The 18,460-nt window shown below is 35.7% G+C and overlaps 1 protein-coding gene across 5 annotated transcripts in view; it reads left to right on the top strand.

The window, feature by feature from the left end:
- Rab3gap1 (RAB3 GTPase activating protein subunit 1) overlaps positions 1-18,460 on the top strand; it is a 36,053-nt gene that overhangs the window by 16,066 nt on the left and 1,527 nt on the right. For 2 of the 5 annotated variants that reach the window (XM_076326375.1, XM_076326379.1), the window contains 4 exons: positions 16,462-16,519; positions 16,605-16,707; positions 18,032-18,176; positions 18,261-18,441. In XM_076326375.1, coding sequence (XP_076182490.1) covers positions 16,462-16,519; positions 16,605-16,707; positions 18,032-18,176; positions 18,261-18,441 — 487 coding nt within the window. The remainder of the gene's footprint in view (positions 1-16,461; positions 16,520-16,604; positions 16,708-18,031; positions 18,177-18,260; positions 18,442-18,460) is intronic. The other 3 variants (XM_076326376.1, XM_076326377.1, XM_076326378.1) reach the window with 3 other exon arrangements.

Below are 18,460 nucleotides of genomic sequence, written 5' to 3'. Positions count from 1 at the left end.
TCTCATACGTCATTCATTTTTGTCGGTTGTGAAAGCAGAGAAATACACATTAAGAGTGTTAAATTTTGTTCTGTGCAACTGAATATATATATATATATATATATATATATATATATATATATATACTTTTGCAGAAGGAGGTAAAACATTCCAAAAAGAAATTCGACTTGCAATTACAAGTTGCTAAATTCCATCAGTAAATTTCATAGTTGTTATAGTCAAATCTAAAAAAATAACTATTTGTATTCAAGTAATATTTTCAAGAGTACTCGTGTTATTGCTACAACTTTAGTGCAGTAATTAGAAGCACGGTACATTATTTTTGAAAACAGTTTCATGTTTCTTCAACGTCGTTGGAATTTCTGTCGCTCGTTAATTTGTTCATCTAATTAGAAAAGTTTTAATTTACAGAAATTCTAATAAAGAGAAAGGACAACAATTTTATGAATTTTAATTGTTTGCTATCCGGTTATTGTACATACATATATTAAAAAGGTTTACACTTGCTGTATTAATGAAATTCCGATCTAGTCTAGTTGTTAACTTAACTGCACTATTAACGAGAAAAATGAACAAGGAGAAAGCAGAAAGATAATTATCGAAACGAAATAACGGTTATTCGGGTAAATAACCAATTTCAAATTAAATAGTATAAATAATAATAACAGAAATAAAAATGGCTCCTTTAAATCGTAAGTTTCTTTTCGCAGATTTATTTCTCCAGAACAAAACCATTTTTCCATCTCAAATTACGTAGATCAGTTTTACAATATTAAATACTAGTTCTCCTGGAGCTATGGAGCTGTATAATAATTAAATGCATCGAACGTTCCAAGTCCCAAAATAAATCTCAATTGAGAGCAACCCTGATAGAAAATTTCAATAACAGTTACAAAATTCATCGAGTAATAAATTATTTTTAAGCGATACGATACTTCTCGATAGAATTTCATTTATGTTCTACATAAAATATTCAAGCCTCGACGCTAATAACCACTTGAGTGCACTCGATGCGATGCTAAACGTGTACATTAAAAAGAAATTAATTTCAATCGTTGTAGAAAAATATTTCAATATTTTACAAATACATTTTACAAATATGCTTCGTTCGAATAACGAAACGTATAGTAGATCCAAGGATGTGGACGAAAATCCAGAATTAATTTCAACCATTTTGGACAAATATTTCAATGGGATGCAGAATATTCCACGAAACGTGATACGTTCGAATATTACAGAGTTCGATGATGGATCATTCGGATATGAAAAGTTTCGATAACGAAGGTTCCACTGTATTTGATTTCATCTTCTGCATTCTGTGCATTCACAACTTAGGCGATCCGTCAGACTTTCCATATTCTCGTAACGGTTCGCGACTACCACTCGGAATAGTATGCGAGACCAACCGGCCAAGTTGTACTGTTATTCGCTCCATCTCGCAGGAAGCAAACGTGTGCAACGTTCTTGCGATTGAGTTTTCTTCGTGCGTGACAGAGAGCTCGATACTGTTTAGTATTAATATCGGATCAGTATCAGTCCCGATGTAATCGTCTCAACGTTCCAATGCGAAACGTTCCTCTTTGTTGCTTGAATTTTTTTCGTTGAAAATCCTCGCAATTTTCCGCCCCAATTTTTTCTTCCCGATAACGATTCTTAATGCTTGCAGAAATGCATGTTGCATTTCTAATCAACACGCGTTACGTAGTTATATAGAGATACGAGAACTAGGCACTAGTTGGCCCGAGCTAAAACGAAGTAATCGCGATACAATAATTATCGTCGATGTTTGTTGCAACTTTTTCAATATTTATTCCTGAAAACGGTCCAAGGATAGAAGAAGAATCAAGTTCGATACCGATGTCGCCGCGTTCTTTCTCAAATACTCGGTTCCCCAGATAACTGCACGCGAATCTGGTCAGTTGCTGTGCAGTTATCCGGGGAAAGTACCGTTTTTTTCACAGAATCGACCTTTCTTATCCCGAGCCGAGGCTGAGTCCTCGTATGTACCGTCCGATAGAGAGTGAAAGGAATAAATACACCGAGAGGTGTACACCGCCGACCGGAAGCTGAGTACGACTCTTACCGCACACGGGATCAAATGTCATCTACCAGTGAATATTTTTATTTTTATTTTTTAATTATTCCCTCGCTCGAGAACATTGACCGCCGATCGGCGGGGTTTTCCCAACGAAAATGATTCAGATCACCATTTTCGTTCGAACTATTTTTTCATTTATCATTTCGACAAAAGTGATGTATTGCATAAAGAGTAAAAACGTTAGAAAGTTTTAATTGGTCTTGAAAACTGGAGGAGAGTTTCTCGAATATAGTGGTATATAATTTATTAGTTGATTTCGGTCTTGAATAGTTATCGATTAACGTCAAAGTTTAAAAAATTGCGAACGTGTGTATTTTTAGAGAAGCTTGCGTTTATTTCGATTCTTTTGGAATTTTTTCTTTCAAGGAAACATTTTTCACACAGCATTATTTTCACAAAATTCCGACTGCGTTTCTTATTCCGTTCGGTGAAATATTTAAACAGATCGGAAAGTCCACAGTGTTTTTTTTTTTGCAAGCGTCAAGTTGATATATTCTCTCCTTACAAAGTTAATTTATTCAGCTACGAGATGTTGTCACCGTTTTAAAATTCTAGTCTGGAATTACTGTTGGGCCACACGTTTTCAGTTATTTAGTCTTGGTTAGGTAAAATTGCCAAGTTTGGACCACAACCTGTTACCTACATTTGGAACGGTTCATTGCAGGCAACAGTAACGTAAATACGGTAAAAACAAATTCGTATTTAATTTCCTTCTTACACTTCGATAAATAAATATTCAAGATACCTTAATAAGAGACACGTTAGATGGATCGTGATGCGTTAATAATGTAATGGAACCAAAAATTGACGAAATATCTTCAAATAGTGTATCGTGAAGGAATGAAATGATAAATTTTGAAATAAAATTTCAAACGATGGTCGGAAAAATAGTAGAAGATCCACGACTAAAATCTTCGAGGCAATCACGACGCGTAAGCGGAACCGGAATCAGGTATCTGGAATAGAAGAACAGGTAGAGGAAGTAGTATCCGAGAATGCTGTAACCTAATAGCGGTCAAGTTTGAGTTATGTCATTAACCCTTTCAGGGCGGGTATTTTAAACGAGTCGTATGTCGCAGGATCCAAAAAATGAGAAAAAATCATATATTTGTGCAAATTAATTTTTAATTACCATGGAACCAATCAAAATTTTGGCATTGACAAGTCGAAGTTCCATGTGTCTTATATCAATCAAATTACAGTATTTGTATCTTACAAATCGAATTGCAACCGTCTCTAATACAGCAAAGTATAGTATGGTTTATTTGTACGAGTGTCTTTAATTTTGTTCACTCTTTGTTCATCGTATTTTCAAATTGAAATTTAAATTTTGAAAGGGGAGCCCGGTTACGAAAATCCGACAAAACTCAACACTAACGTTTTCCCCATTTGTCAGCAATCAAAATTGCAAAAAGATTTCAGCTATTGCAATCTACCTTTCGCAATACGTGCCGAGCCTGAGTTAACTCAGACAGAATCTATGCTTCGAATTCGAGAGAGTCGTGTATTTAGCAAAGAAATATTTATTCGTTAACTACCTCCGAATGTATAGAAAATGAAACGAAAAAGTGTTGCGTTTTCTAATCGATGGAGAAGTTGGTTCAAATAGGTGGAATTCGAATCGAGTTGAACAAAAATTTGTAAAAATTTGATTAAATGATTTTAACAATGTCTTCTTGCTTTTTTCAATACGATTTGATGGTTACTATTCTTTCGGTAAAAAACGAAAACGACCAAGGCGATTGATCGCGAAGAATCGTTGAAAATTGGAATCGTAGAAATTAGATTATTGCTGGTAGTTCACACGGTCCATTGTAAACAAATCTAGTGAACAATTTCACTGTTTCCCGTCGTTAGAAAGCAATGTACTTTTTAAGCGTTAATGCTCTTCCGCGAACTTTTGCGTTGTATTTGTTCGACGTACGTACGTATGGTTAACCACTGTTTTCACCACAAGTGGTATCGATGTTACTTTACTGGTTTCGTGGTATCTTTTAAATCGTCGTTAGGCATTACGATACCTCGTGGAATTTATTACTTCTCGGAGTTTTAATCCCCTTTGTTTTTTACAACGTTTCGGTGGATAATAGAATTTTTCAGTGAACTGGAAATGAAAAATTTCACGCCTGTGCAAATCTTTTTTTCAACGATTATCTAGGTACAAATGTCTCAGTAAACACCGTATCAAGGACTGTAAAAAAAAACAATGTATAAAAAAATAATACATTAATAAAAAAAAAATAACTCTATATGTAACGAAAAAAATCACATTGTTTCTTAACTATTTCGTGCCAAAACGTTTGTGTGATTTTTAAGTGGTTGTCGCAAACAATTAAAAAAGAACAACCGATAAGTTTTGACAACGTTCTCGCAATAACGATAAATAACGTTTAATAAAATTTCTTAAGTAGCTGTTATCCCAGGGAAAGATTAGCAATGCTTCGTGGCCGCTTTTGGGTTTCTTTTTTTTTTTTTCTTTTCTTTCGACGACCTAAAAATGAGATCAGGCGTCGGATAAATAGTAAAGTTCTCTTCCTCTGGAAGAGAAAATCACCCGAATTACGTTGTAAGAACGTAACGCCGGTCTGTTTCATTGCGCGTCGTGAGAACCGTCGAACAAAGGAAAACCAAACGCGACGGAACGTTGAAACGCACAAAGGGAAAAACAGAGGCACAATAACGAGGAAATGTAGGATCGTTGTCACACTAATTACCGTCTTCAAAAAAAAAAAAAAAGGAAAAAGAATAGAAAAAAGAAAAAAAAAAGAAAAACTGCCACGGTGCAGAGCAATCGCCGCCGTAACTGTGAATCGGAGCGTCTTCTTCAACGCGAGTTACCACTTGTGTTCAAGTCGTTAACCCGTCGTTGAATCTTTCATGTTTCTCTACCGGCAACAGTCGTCGACATTATGTAAACCTACCCGCGATTAAAAGTGTAATCATCCTCGTCACTTGTTACGTTTGTTTCTGTATTATGTTACAAGGTATATATACACAGTTTCGGTACCGTAATCGAGGACTGCTCGAATCTCGTTGCATTTCTCTCACCGAAAGAATACGATCATTGAGATTATTTCATCTCTCGATAAACGTAATCTACAATCGTTTCTCTTGGGTCATGAAAAGAACGGATTCGTTAGTTTGCTTTTTATTTATCCTTCTTATATCATACTGTCAAAATAATCCATGCGTTGGTGTGCGAACGATATTTCTTTAAACGTTTACGCAAAATGTTTCGTATCGTGGGTGCAACGAATGCACGAATGCTTATGCATTTCCCATTAATGCATCGATCGAACTTCGATTACTCGTTGCGCGCTGGCTTGTACGTTCACCATTCGCGCGAAGCAATGGTAAATCGGTAAATTTTTATAGATCCGCTCGACGGTCATAATTGCTGAACTCCAAACGCATCCGCAATTACGCCACCAGTCCCGTGACGGAAGTTAAGAAGCGGTTCCGGAAATGAGAGCTCCGACGTTCGCGCTAAACTCAGTTTCCCTCGACCTTCCTGGGATGTGGGTTAGTACGTACCAACGATGGGCACATTTTTATCCAGGCAACGCGTAACGTTTCATCTAGATGAATTTTCGGTCGTTGCATTCTAGACGATAATAAACGAACATTTGTTGAAACTTTGTTCCTTGTTTTGGATAGATTTGTAAGCTGCCAAAATTCATCCGTGGTAATATACCGTACACAATAGGAAAAGAACACTCTGCCTAGTTTATTTTGTTTTTGTATTTTACGTCACTGAACAAAAATTTACGATTGTCAATTTACATTTTCGTTGATTTTAATTCTGTCTAGATTTGACTCGACTAATTTCTGACGCGAAACGTTCGTTTGGCTCAAATGTTGCACATACGACAAAACCTCGATAAATGTAGCCTCGACGATTCTACGAGAACTTTGTTGTATTCTGTTGTTACTTATTTTGGATAGATTTGTAAGCTGTCAAAATTCATCCGTGGTAATATACCGTACACAATAGGGAAAGAACACTCTGCCTAGTTTATTTTGTTTTTGTATTTTACGTCACTGAACAAAAATTTACAATTGTCAATTTACATTTTCGTTGATTTTAATTCTGTCTAGATTTGACTCGACTAATTTCTGACGCGAAACGTTCGTTTGGCTCAAATGTTGCACATACGACAAAACCTCGATAAATGTAGCTTCGACGATTCTATGAGAACTTTGTTGTATTCTGTCAACAAGTGGAAGGGATGATCACTTAGTAACGTGTGAAATTGAAGGTGAAAGTAACAGGTAGTAGTGACGTAGGTAATGGTGATACACTGTGTACGATGTACTCCTTATTGTATTAGTTACTTGGATTATTGCTCGAATCTTGATAGTTGTACGAACGAAGATGTGTCTCAATCTTAAGGCACGTGTTCGATTAAAGACAAAATTCGATTAAAGATTTGGCTGGGTATTATTAAATGACAAAATGTGTCTTATTGTTACTTTCAATACATTATTAGGATAAAATTCAAGACAGAGGAATTGATTGATAAATAAATAAATAATTTACTCGAAACATATTATCATTAAACACATGAATTTTTCTTGTACTAGTTATTGTACTCACTTGTTATAAGAGGTAAATGATTGCAAATGAAATGGTAGATAAAATATTTAAATACTGTATTTTAACTTGAAAATAGTACTTCTACATCCAAGACTGACTTTATGGGGAGATTCGTAATGTTCGATGCTTTTGTTAAAAATAAACGCCGATTATTGTTGTTAATTCGGATGTACCGCAGAAGAAAAATGATAAGTACACAAAAGTATAGTGTCTCTATAGTGAGTATGAAAAATGAATCATATTTGCATTGTTTCGAACGGGCTGGATGTTTCAATTTTCGCGATGAGATAGCTCCTCTTGCTCAATGAACAACTATTTACAAATAACAAGTTTTAAACACGGTCGTAAGCTTGAACGGTAGTGGTACAACTATAAAAAGCAACAAATAATGAATACAAGCACATAACAGCAAGCAGGTCATGTTAGATCAGAAAAGTTGAAAGCAAATTATATCAGGTCGTTTCGTAAGTTCTCTTTGTGTATTTCGCCGTGCGAACTTTTGATGCAATCTAAACATACCTAACTCTAATCCCTCCTGTTCAAACTCCAAGATGTCCTTAAATTCCTTTGCACGTGTTCTGTCTTTCACCCGTCGTTCAAACGAATTCAAGTAAGATCGATATTCTCCAGTTAAAAATAGAAATTTCCATTTCGTTTCTCAAATTTAATCAAATGAAATGCGTTGCACACTCAACTGCGAGCATCGACAAAATTTATGCCAAAGTATACTCCAAAATTGATATCAAGACCAAGTTTCCAGAAGCAACGTCTTTAGCAACGTATTAAACGGTGAACATTTAAACAAGATCACGGTAAGCTATTTCTTTGTTTAGAAATCGTACACGGTAGCAGCAATTCACTTGCGTTACTAAATAAAATCAAAGAATTTTCCACTTGCAAAATACTTTTTACTCAGTTTTGCGAGTTCTTTTAATCCTCAAAGTCTCCAAACGAATCTTTCAACTCTCTCGTATATCGTGTGCATATTTTCGTAAAAATATTGCACTCACCCTACAGAAATGCAGTAGCAAAAAATACTACACCATAAACCTCGTGTCAGATACGGTGTAACACCCAGCAGAGTTTAATCTCGAATTGAACCGTAAAGAAATTTAATTTCGATAATTCGAGCGACTCTATCGAAGACGTTTCATTTCGTGGGAACTGTCGTTCGTGGTCTTCGAAATTGGCGGTGCAGTTGCATCGTTTTCTCGAAACGAGCGAGTGTGTTCCAACGTGTCGATCGTTACCGCAAATTGTAATAATTGAAAGATTTTCGCGAGTGATTCCCATCGATCACCGAGACGTCCATGAAACGCTATTCCAGTTTATTCACCCGTTTCAGGGTTTCACAGCGTAAAAGAGAAATCCTTCGTTTATTAACATTCACTTCTGTGGTTTATTTTCCCGAGTATGCGAAAAACTCGACCACGGAACGACCGTGCGCCGGTGCACGTACCTTTCTCCAAATGCAATACGATGCAATTCCAAGCCTGGCTGGGATGGAATTGCTTCTAAGTGGGTAAAATCCGTGTAGACTACGGTCACAATAATTTCCCCTGAACAGAAACAGAGAAAGAGAGATGAAGCGCGCACTAAACGGGTATTTATATTCTAAACCGCAATGAAACTTGATCCGCTTGAAAGGAGCTATCCGTAAAAAAGCTTTTCGCTATCTCGCTTTACCTGTACCCCGATTGTTTCTCGAGATAGACTTTTTGATTGTTCGTCGATCATTGCCACCTGCTTGCGCGTAACCAACGCGGCCGGTTCGGTTATTGACATTGAAATTAATTTGCATTGTATCGTTCGTTTTCTAGCGAGAGAACACCTTACACGAATTGCAAGGTTTCCTACGCTATCTGATGATTAGTAACTGCAACGTTCTGACGATCCGAGTCCCTTGATAATTATCGTTCGTTAAAATGTTTCTGCTTTTATATTAATCTACAGGGTCATTTCGCGCGAAATTGAACACTCTTTGAAATGATATTTTCGATTTTGACGTAATTTGTACGTGTAGACACACACGATATTTAAACGTATTGTATTTTTCAAAATTTTTCAAATTGTCGATTTTGAAAAATAACACTACCGATTTACAACTATTCAACTATCGATTCGACGAGGGTGGACGTTTATGCACTTACAGTGTCGTTTTCTTTGTACTTGTTTCAAACGAAAGGGATTTTTGAATCGTAGCAATTACTTGAAAATGAGAGTATAAGTCTATTTGTCCATTTTACGAACAAATTTGCCCGTGGATATTATATTTGAAACGGAAAAAAGGTGTTACGCTTAATTAATCACCGCTAGAAGAAAGTCAATGGTTCTATAGTAAGAGCAAATAAGTTGTGGTTGGAGGAAAGCAAACATTTACGATTAATCGAGTTCATGTTAAAGAGAAGTGCAGTTTCCTTTTAGCAATTGATGCAGTAATGTTACCTCGTATCAACGATTCGATAATACTGATTGCATAAACTCGAATCGTACAATTACCGTATAATATTGGTAAATATTTGCATCTTCGTGTCACTTCTCGTAAGCGATGTTAAAGAATAACATACAATAATTATCGCCCTTAGTTTAGATGGTTTATTGTATCGTTGTCAACGACATCCTGTCCAACATTGGCAAACAGTTACGAGATATTATTGACACGTTCAAGCCGGATACTTCACCAATAGGTGAGATTGCAATTTGTTAACTACTCGCACATTTCTAATCGTTGACCTACTATCGACGATTCGACCTAATGACGATTCTCTCGTCGTTAAGATTTATCAATCTTTACGTCGATGCTCGAATTCGAATCGGAGGGAATTATAAAAAAAAAATGAACCATGGAAATTATAATATTTTTCAATTATTCGCTGACGATGATGTCACGTAATTTAGTAAAATTTTGCATTCTTTACGAGAAAATATAACTAACAAGATATCGACAATGTATTTGACAGATTAGTAACGATCAAGTTCTTTCATTCGATGTTGCACTGTAGGTGAAGTTGTAATATGGATGTTATTATTTAAATTCTCTGAAATGTTCCTCATTTTTATGCCTATTATAACTGTTAACTGTATTATAACTGCATCGAGTTTGCATTTAAGGTGAGAATCTATTACTTTCGCTACTACTAGGGTAGACCTTTGTAGTTACTTTGTTCACATGTTATTACTCGTGCACAATTATCGTACCTTCGAAATATTATAGTAAAACCACTAAGCGGGTCTTACGATAAAAATAACAACAGCTATTTATTCACACCATTTCTCTTTATAGAGAAATTGATAAAAAGTGACTTTTTGCAAAGAATGTTAAAAATAACAGCAGCTATTTATTCACACCATTTCTCTTTATAGAGAAATAGATAAAAAGTGACTTTTTGCAAAGAATGTTAAAAATAACAGCAGTTATTTATTCACACCATTTCTCTTTACAGAGAAATTGATAAAAAGTCACTTTTTCCAAAGAATGTTAAAAATAACAGCAGCTATTTATTCACACCATTTCTCTTTACAAAGAAATTGATAAAAAGTGACTTTTTGCAAAGAATGTTAAAAATAACAGCAGTTATTTATTCACACCATTTCTCTTTACAGAGAAATTGATAAAAAGTGACTTTTTGCAAAGAATGTTAAAAATAACAGCAGCTATTTATTCACACCATTTCTCTTAATAAAGAAATTGATAAAAAGTCACTTTTTGCAAAGAATGTTAAAAATAACAGCAGCTATTTATTCACACCATTTCTCTTTACAGAGAAATTGATAAAAAGTGACTTTTTGCAAAGAATGTTAAAAATAACAGCAGCTATTTATTCACACCATTTCTCTTTACAGAGAAATTGATAAAAAGTGACTTTTTGCAAAGAATGTTAAAAATAACAGCAGTTATTTATTCACACCATTTCTCTTTACAGAGAAATTGATAAAAAGTGACTTTTTGCAAAGAATGTTCTCTCGAAAGAATACGATGGGTGTACCGGGGTATTTTACAATATTGTAAAAAATATTTCTACCGAATTCAAAGGTTATCGGTCGCACAGTTTTGCAATTATCGCGTGCATCGTTTTAAGAGGCAGTGTTTCAAGAAAATCGTGTTTAAAGTTTCATAACGTGGTAACCGACTCGGTGTACCGTTTGCGCCAACAGACTGTAACTTACTTAATAATGCGAATTTCGATACAGGATCACTTGGATATTATTTTCAAGGCTCCGGATTACAAATTCATGGGAGAAAATGGTTAGTTTTCTAAGACTGGTATCTCCTAATTTTCTTTTCTCGGCGATGTATACACGTATATATATATATAGGAAGTGCAAGTAATGGAATAAAAGAATCGAGGTAAGAGAATACATGGTTCGATGGTCATGGCGAGCAGGCAACTGGGCAAGCGAACCAGTATCGCCACGCTTGTTGGTCTTTGCACGAGGAAATTATAGAAATTTCTTTGTAATAGTTACTAGATAGGATGGAATTATCAGAGTTTCCGATTTTTAACGTAAAACTATGTGGAACAACCGGATGCGAACGTTTTCCAGATTTTCATTTCTGTTCCAATTCTCGAATCACCGACGAAACGATCATTTCTATTTAACAATTATTGAACGTTCCTTTAGCCGGTATTTATTGCAGAGAATACCTCGAGCGAATGTTCGCTGTCAGAAACGTTCGTTCAGAGAAATTAGAATAACTCGCGATTGTAATTTCCAACAGGTAACGAGCACATTTCGAAATCCATGGTAACGAGAATCGACGAGTTTACCTCGATTAGTACTCTTTGAATAAACTTTAAACGGACTCTTTTTTATTCGATGTTTTCGTGTCACTGGACTAATAGAAAACAATCACGTTTGGAGAATGAAGTAGCCGTTCAAGGAATACCCGAGAAAGAAACGTGAAGGATAATCGCGTGGGGACACGTGAATAATCAGTAAACAAAATTGTAAGAAGCAGAATTGAAAACTTCGAAGAAATAGTGCGAGTTTTCGCAATACTGAAAGTAATAAACGATACTGAGTTCCCGATTAAGGAAAATGTTGGATAAAAAATAGCGGATATCTTTTCCTCGTAATTTCTTTCAAATAAATTTTCACAAAGTAAATATACGATGGTTATTTTTTTACTCGAATTTGGAGGAAGAAAATGTGATCGATTGTTGTTGTACGAGCAACACGATAAACTTGTATTACATTAATCGTAAATTAAATTGTATTTACCAGGTAAAGTTACAATAGGAAGAAAAACTTAGAAATTATAGTTAAAGATTCTAGTCACAAATTACTTCCATTATTGTAATATAAATATCAATAATACACGATAAATTGCAATGTCAAAAATATTCTCTACTTGAATAAAATTCAACCTTTAATCACAATGCAGAAACGTTTCTTACGTTCTTTCCTTTATATTATTTTAATATTATTCTTTGCGTTGTGATTAAAGATTTACAGAATATATTTCTGTTAAATTTTGAAAGTTGCACAAAGTTATCCTTTGATAAGAAAATGAACCTTTTATCGTACAATCGACAGAGTAAAGTAAAATTTTCACAGAACTTATCGTCTTCACTTCTCGCGATGAATAAAATACATCGTTCGGTACGTTTGTTACAACTTGTTGCAATTTGCGAAAGAAATATTTGTTTATTTTATCGGTACGTTTGATATTTGTCCCCAAACGTACCATTACGTTTGTTACAACTTGTTGCAATTTATGAAAGAAATATTTGTTTATTTTATCGGTACGTTTGATATTTGTCTCCAAACGTACCATTACGTTTGTTACAACTTGTTACAATTTATGAAAGAAATATTTGTTTATTTTATCGATACGTTTGATATTTGTCCCCAAACGTACCATTACGTTTGTTACAACTTGTTGCAATTTATGAAAGAAATATTTGTTTATTTTATCGGTACGTTTGATATTTGTCCCCAAACGTACCATTACGTTTGTTACAACTTGTTGCAATTTATGAAAGAAATATTTGTTTATTTTATCGGTACGTTTGATATTTGTCCCCAAACGTACCATTACGTTTGTTACAACTTGTTGCAATTTATGAAAGAAATATTTGTTTATTTTATCGGTACGTTTGATATTTGTCTCCAAACGTACCATAACACGGATAAAAACGAATCTAGCTTTGTTAATAAGTAGCGATCGTTTGGTGAAAATATCCAAAAGAATGAAAATATAAAGTGATCTCCCCTCCCCGTGCATATGGGCGGTAGTGTACAAGAAGCACACTGTGTATATTAGTCTCGTGTAGTACATGGTTCAAGGTCGGCCAGTATACGCTGAAGACGATATCCATGGTGTGCGTGCGTAGGTGCTATAATAACTATGGTCTTTCGAGGTGTAAGGGAGAAGCCCAAAGGACTGTCCACGGGACACCGTAAACTGAAATATGCGTGCTCGTCCGATCGAGAGGATCTTCGTTAACGGACACGTGCTTCCCGATTATACACTCTTTTTTCTAACTCGGAAACCGTACCGGGAACAACACTGACCGTTCGTACCTAACACGGAAAGTAAACGTGCCGTGGACCCTTTGTTTTCGCTAAACAATCGGTAAAAAATGATAATTAATGTCTCGTTAGAACTGTTTACCCACGTTTACCCACGTTTACAAGTAGCTCCCGTTTATAGTCGACGACGATTCAATTCCCCCCTTTTCTACCTCGGGGCGCGTTTAAAAGCTAATCTCGCGCAGTCTTCTTCTATTTTTTTTCTCAAGGAAACGTAGTTACGGATCAACGAAAGGAAACAGTGTAGATAAAGTCGGGAAAAATGTTTCCATCGAACGATCAAAATCGTAAGATACACTTTGGAAAGATAGCCAAAATAAAATCAATCGAAAATCTCTGAGCAGATCCCAGACCGTGTACCACTGTAGTCAGTTCAACTTTGAATTCTCAATTTTCCACGATACTCGATCGAAAGCATCGCGTTACACTTTCGAGGAACTTTTACACGTTGTGATACTCGATTAAATCACTCGTCGATGGATTAAATCTACCGTTTCGATACCTTCGATTTTTCACTCGGTGCTCGTAACAGTATCGAATTCGATTATTCCCGTTGGAAAGAATTTCAATGATCCTCGATTTTCTTCGTTGCTCGCACGAGTTTCGATCGATCGTTCGTTCGTTTTTAACGTTGGAACGAAAAAGGACGGTGAGAAATTGACGAGAAACTCCGGAAGGTCGCAAGAAACGTTGTATCGGTGTACGAATTGTGAAAAAATCCGTGGATGAATGTTCTTACTTACTCATATTTGTCGACGTTCGTTCACAGCCAATTTTGGCCCATGACGTGTCCCAGCTACGAAATTCGGTCCCACTTCGGAAAAGAAATCACGTAAAAGGCACGAGAAACACGAAAAGCGGCTTGTTTTGTTCCGTTTGGTACGCGGTTAGCGCAGGAATGCTATCGAATTAGCCGACACCACCTGTTGTCCCGCGAACGGAAATGAAAAGCTGAAAGGTAAGCCCGTGGACGTCGATGGTACGAAAATCAAGAGGAATTTTCAACGTGATCGATACAACCGTGATCCACGGCCAGCGACACCTTCGGAACTGGGAACGGAACCGTTAACTTAGTCTCGGTGGCATCGGCATCACGGACTTCGACTAGACTGGAAGAATTCGCTGCTGTTTGACCCCCTCTAGAATCTCGTCTCGTACCGGTGCAGCCCGAGGTAGGGCAGGATAGATAGAACACAGGTTCAGAAAGAAGTCCTCGATCGTTCCTTCGACCGTGAACTGCCGAACCAGTGTCCCGATTTTCGGTCAGATTACTCAAATCGTGCACCGTACTTTGCGTATACAGGGTGTTGAGGAAGAAAACGATCCCGGATTCTAGCAGCGTTCACGGACACGATCGGATGACAACGATCGTGCAAGATAAATACAATTTCCTTCGACAAAACGGTTTAGTAGACGTCTATTAGACTTAAATGGTTCGTAGAGGTATCTTCTAATAATTATGATGATGTTTCGTTCGTCGTATATTTCTCGTTAATCTTGGTAGCGTATGTTCGGTGTTTTTATCCTCGTTCTTGTCTTTTAATTACGTTTCCTTTTGGTAGTAATTTTCGTCGACTCGATTCAACAATCCACGAATTTTCCCTGACGTCCAGATCCCAACTGTTTACAGAGCACTGGAGTACGAGACTACTTCCTTATTGTGCAAAAGCTTCGTATCTAATTTGTACTTGCACTTGTAATTTCGATAATTACACGTGTTCGATAATGCAGGTGATTTGTTTTCTTTCCCGCTGATCGTACGCAGTGCGTAAACAAATGATTATCTTACAGTACTTTTACTTCGATATCTACAAAAGGTGTTCCACTTGTAAGTGTCCTCCTTCCATTTCCACGCACGCCTTACATCTTTGTATTGCAGAATTGCGTACTCTTTGAAAAATTCTTGGCTTTCTTCCCAATCGTTGAACAGACGTGTTTTCCACTCGTTGAAACACCGTGGTATTGCTCGTTGAAGTGTTCTTCTGTTTTAATAATATAACAATTATTAATTTTGATACCTATCGATCGAATACGGTTGTTAATTGTATTTATTTGTCACGTGACATTGTACATATGCTTATCGTACATACGTACGTATGTACAGAAATGGCAGATGTGCGTTCAATGCATAAAATTGAGTATTAACAATTGCAACGCTTCTTTAGGGAAACATCTATTTGCGAGACGTTTTTCATATAGACGTTTGCTAAATAAAATAACCCTCGAAACCATACACGAGCTGTCGCGGGATACTGGCTCGTTTGAAAAACACCTGTACCGAAACTCCTCGTTAAAAGGTCGCGTTCGTACCTCGATATTTGTTTTGGGGGGCAATTCTTGCGTGTATGCATTCAACGTTGTCATTCGAAAGCACGATACTCTTATTTGGAATCTAATCAATCGTTCAACGCACTAAATTGCTGTGACTGTCTCGTTACGTTTCATCGATTCATTATGAATTAATCCTCTTCGATTCCACCATATGCAAAGAAGAATCTTCTTTCTATGAAGGTTAACTTCAAGTATCCTTAGAACAGAATTCATACAAGGTGTCTTTTATATATATTATATACAATATATATTGGGTTGTTCGAAAAGTCATTTCGTTTTCCAAAATGGAGAATATATAATTTAGTAAAATGTTTATACACTTTAAAAAAACCGTGTTTGATTTTCACCAAAAAAAACGAAATGACTTTTTGAACAACACTTATTGTGTTATTGTGGCTTACACAATACTGTGGTGTACACTTACTTGTGGTGTATTACTATATATATATTCATTTTTATTTTGCGAATATTAAAGTAGAATGTAAAACACCACCGAGAGGATATCGCAGTTCGTTTACACGAAACGTGGGGTAACTGAAGGGTCAATGGGTTAAGGTATATATATCACAGAGGTTGTAAAAAGTGTTCTTATAATGATTAACTCGAAACAAAAGTTTATGTAATTGATCTAATCACTGATCCAAGTCGTACATTGCGAGTCTGATTAAGTTGGATTTTTTATTTATATAATTAAAACTATAATATACAGGTAACCCTTGGTCCAGATATACCTAATATACAGGTAAGCACGGTTTGGTCCAGATCATGGTCTCTATAAGTCTGACTCGTAATTTAGGCTGAATGGGTTACACGACGGGTAGTTTTTCGATATCGGTGATATTTATTATATATTTCAAACCGCTAAACCTTGAAAAATAAGATCGTTTTGCTTTTCCAGAATCGCTCCGGGGTTTCCAGATTGCGTGCGGTCCTGCCTGTTGCATCAAAAGCTTCAGGTAAAATTTTATTTCTTGTCTAAAAGAACTTCTTCTCACTTCCTTGGAGTGTCGTGTACTTATTTGTTTCTCGTTTTTGTTTCAGTTGATCAATTGCTGCATCAACAAGAAAAAAGCTAGAGAAGAATGTGCGCATACATTTCAGAGTATAGACGACGACGACTTCGAAACAGGTATATTTGCACGAGGTAACTCTCGTATAACACTGTTAATTCGTACCATGTTACGTCGAAACTGTGTTAGATGATATTGCGAAGTTATACGTTTATACAAAAGCGAGATAAGGAAAAAAGAATCGCATTTGCTTCAAGAATTTTGAATGATTTAAAAAATGCGTGACATTAAGATTAAAGTACCATAAACGAAAATTCGGCACCTGAATGAGAAATATAAGCTAAAGGATACAAAACTTCTATCGTTAATGATTAAAACAATCACGAGATATCAGAACTTTCAAATGCAACGTTCCAAAATTTTGTTTAATAATTTTCATTGCCACTGTCGTTCAAAAACTCTTTTAACTTTGTTTTTTTTGATGGGCCGGAGGAATAGGCTTCACTGTACATACTGAAAAGATTAGTTCCACAAGTAAGTAACAAGTATTTGTTAGTATTTCTGGAAATTTTTATAAAATAATCTCTGGATTTTGGACTGAATAATAATTGAATTAGTTTTCAAACTAATTGTAAAACAGAGAGAAAGAGTAGAGCTTTCGTATTTACCTTCTTTTTGTTAATAACTGCAGCTTTCTATTTTAGTAATTAGAAGTGTAAAGAGAAAAAGCTTATTTTATTATGCATACAAAGGGAAATCTTATGTTTACTGTACTCGAGCTTCTGTGAAACAATGTTATGAAAAATTTATATTATTTAAGGATTGTCCGCGTTTATTAAGTCGTGTTATCTATCCCCAGTGTACCGTGTTATAGAAGGGTTACCTGTATATTATAGTTTTAATTATATAAATAAAAAATCCAACTTAAGAAAGTAGTGGCTTTAGTAGCATTAATATTGGTAATTCAATTGTTTTCAAAATACTTGTATGTCTCGTACATGCGTATACTTTCAACATTTTAAATGATTTGTTTCGGAAAATCGAAATAATTTACAAAAATAAATCGATGCTTCGTCCAGATTTTATTGGTAGACTCGTTGATAAGGTGGACCCAGTAAACCTACACGCCATCTTATTTTTGTCAATTTGAGGTTCCAAAACCGAAATGAAATATTTGACATGTTGGAAGTATGTGTATGCTCAATTTTGTACAAGAATTTTATAAGCACAATTGTGTTGCTTAAATTTTAATTTATCGAAGAGTATCGATGATTTTTGTTGGTACATTATCCAGTATAGAATATCCATATTTTTTTGGTAAAACTTGGTCTATGTATATTGTACAAGTTCGCTTTTCTTCTATTCTACATACTCTACCCAATTATATTAACTTAATTGTATAGTTTGCAACGACTCGAGCTTACGTTTGACGCGTTTTTAATTCTCCTTTGGTTTTAGCAGAATCAGAAGAAGAGGAGTTTTTCGAGTGCACCAGTGAAGAATCGACAGACGAGGACCATTCATCGACAAAGACACAACAGAAAACGAAATATCTGTTGTGGAATAAACCTGCAGGAAGAGGGGCTAGACATCCTACGCTCAAGTAAAAATCACGTAAACTTACGGACTGACCTGATCACTTATCGAACAAAAATATTATAAATTGCAAATTATCAATTTTGTTTAGATTGGTCAAAACAGGAGATCCTCTTTATTTACCAGTAACACAAGATCCTGTGCCAAAAACAGAAGATCAATTCGAGGAGGATGCACAAATAATGATACAGCTTGGAACTGGTAAATATGCTTCTGAAATGAGAGCCAGATTAATGAACGCTTCGTTGTTGTCCGACATGGAATCCTTTAAGGTAACAACAACAACAGTGA

The sequence above is a fragment of the Ptiloglossa arizonensis genome, chromosome 14 (assembly GCF_051014685.1).
Source record: "Ptiloglossa arizonensis isolate GNS036 chromosome 14, iyPtiAriz1_principal, whole genome shotgun sequence".
Taxonomy (NCBI): Eukaryota; Metazoa; Arthropoda; class Insecta; order Hymenoptera; family Colletidae; genus Ptiloglossa; species Ptiloglossa arizonensis.
This window is presented reverse-complemented; position numbering and strand designations above follow the sequence as displayed.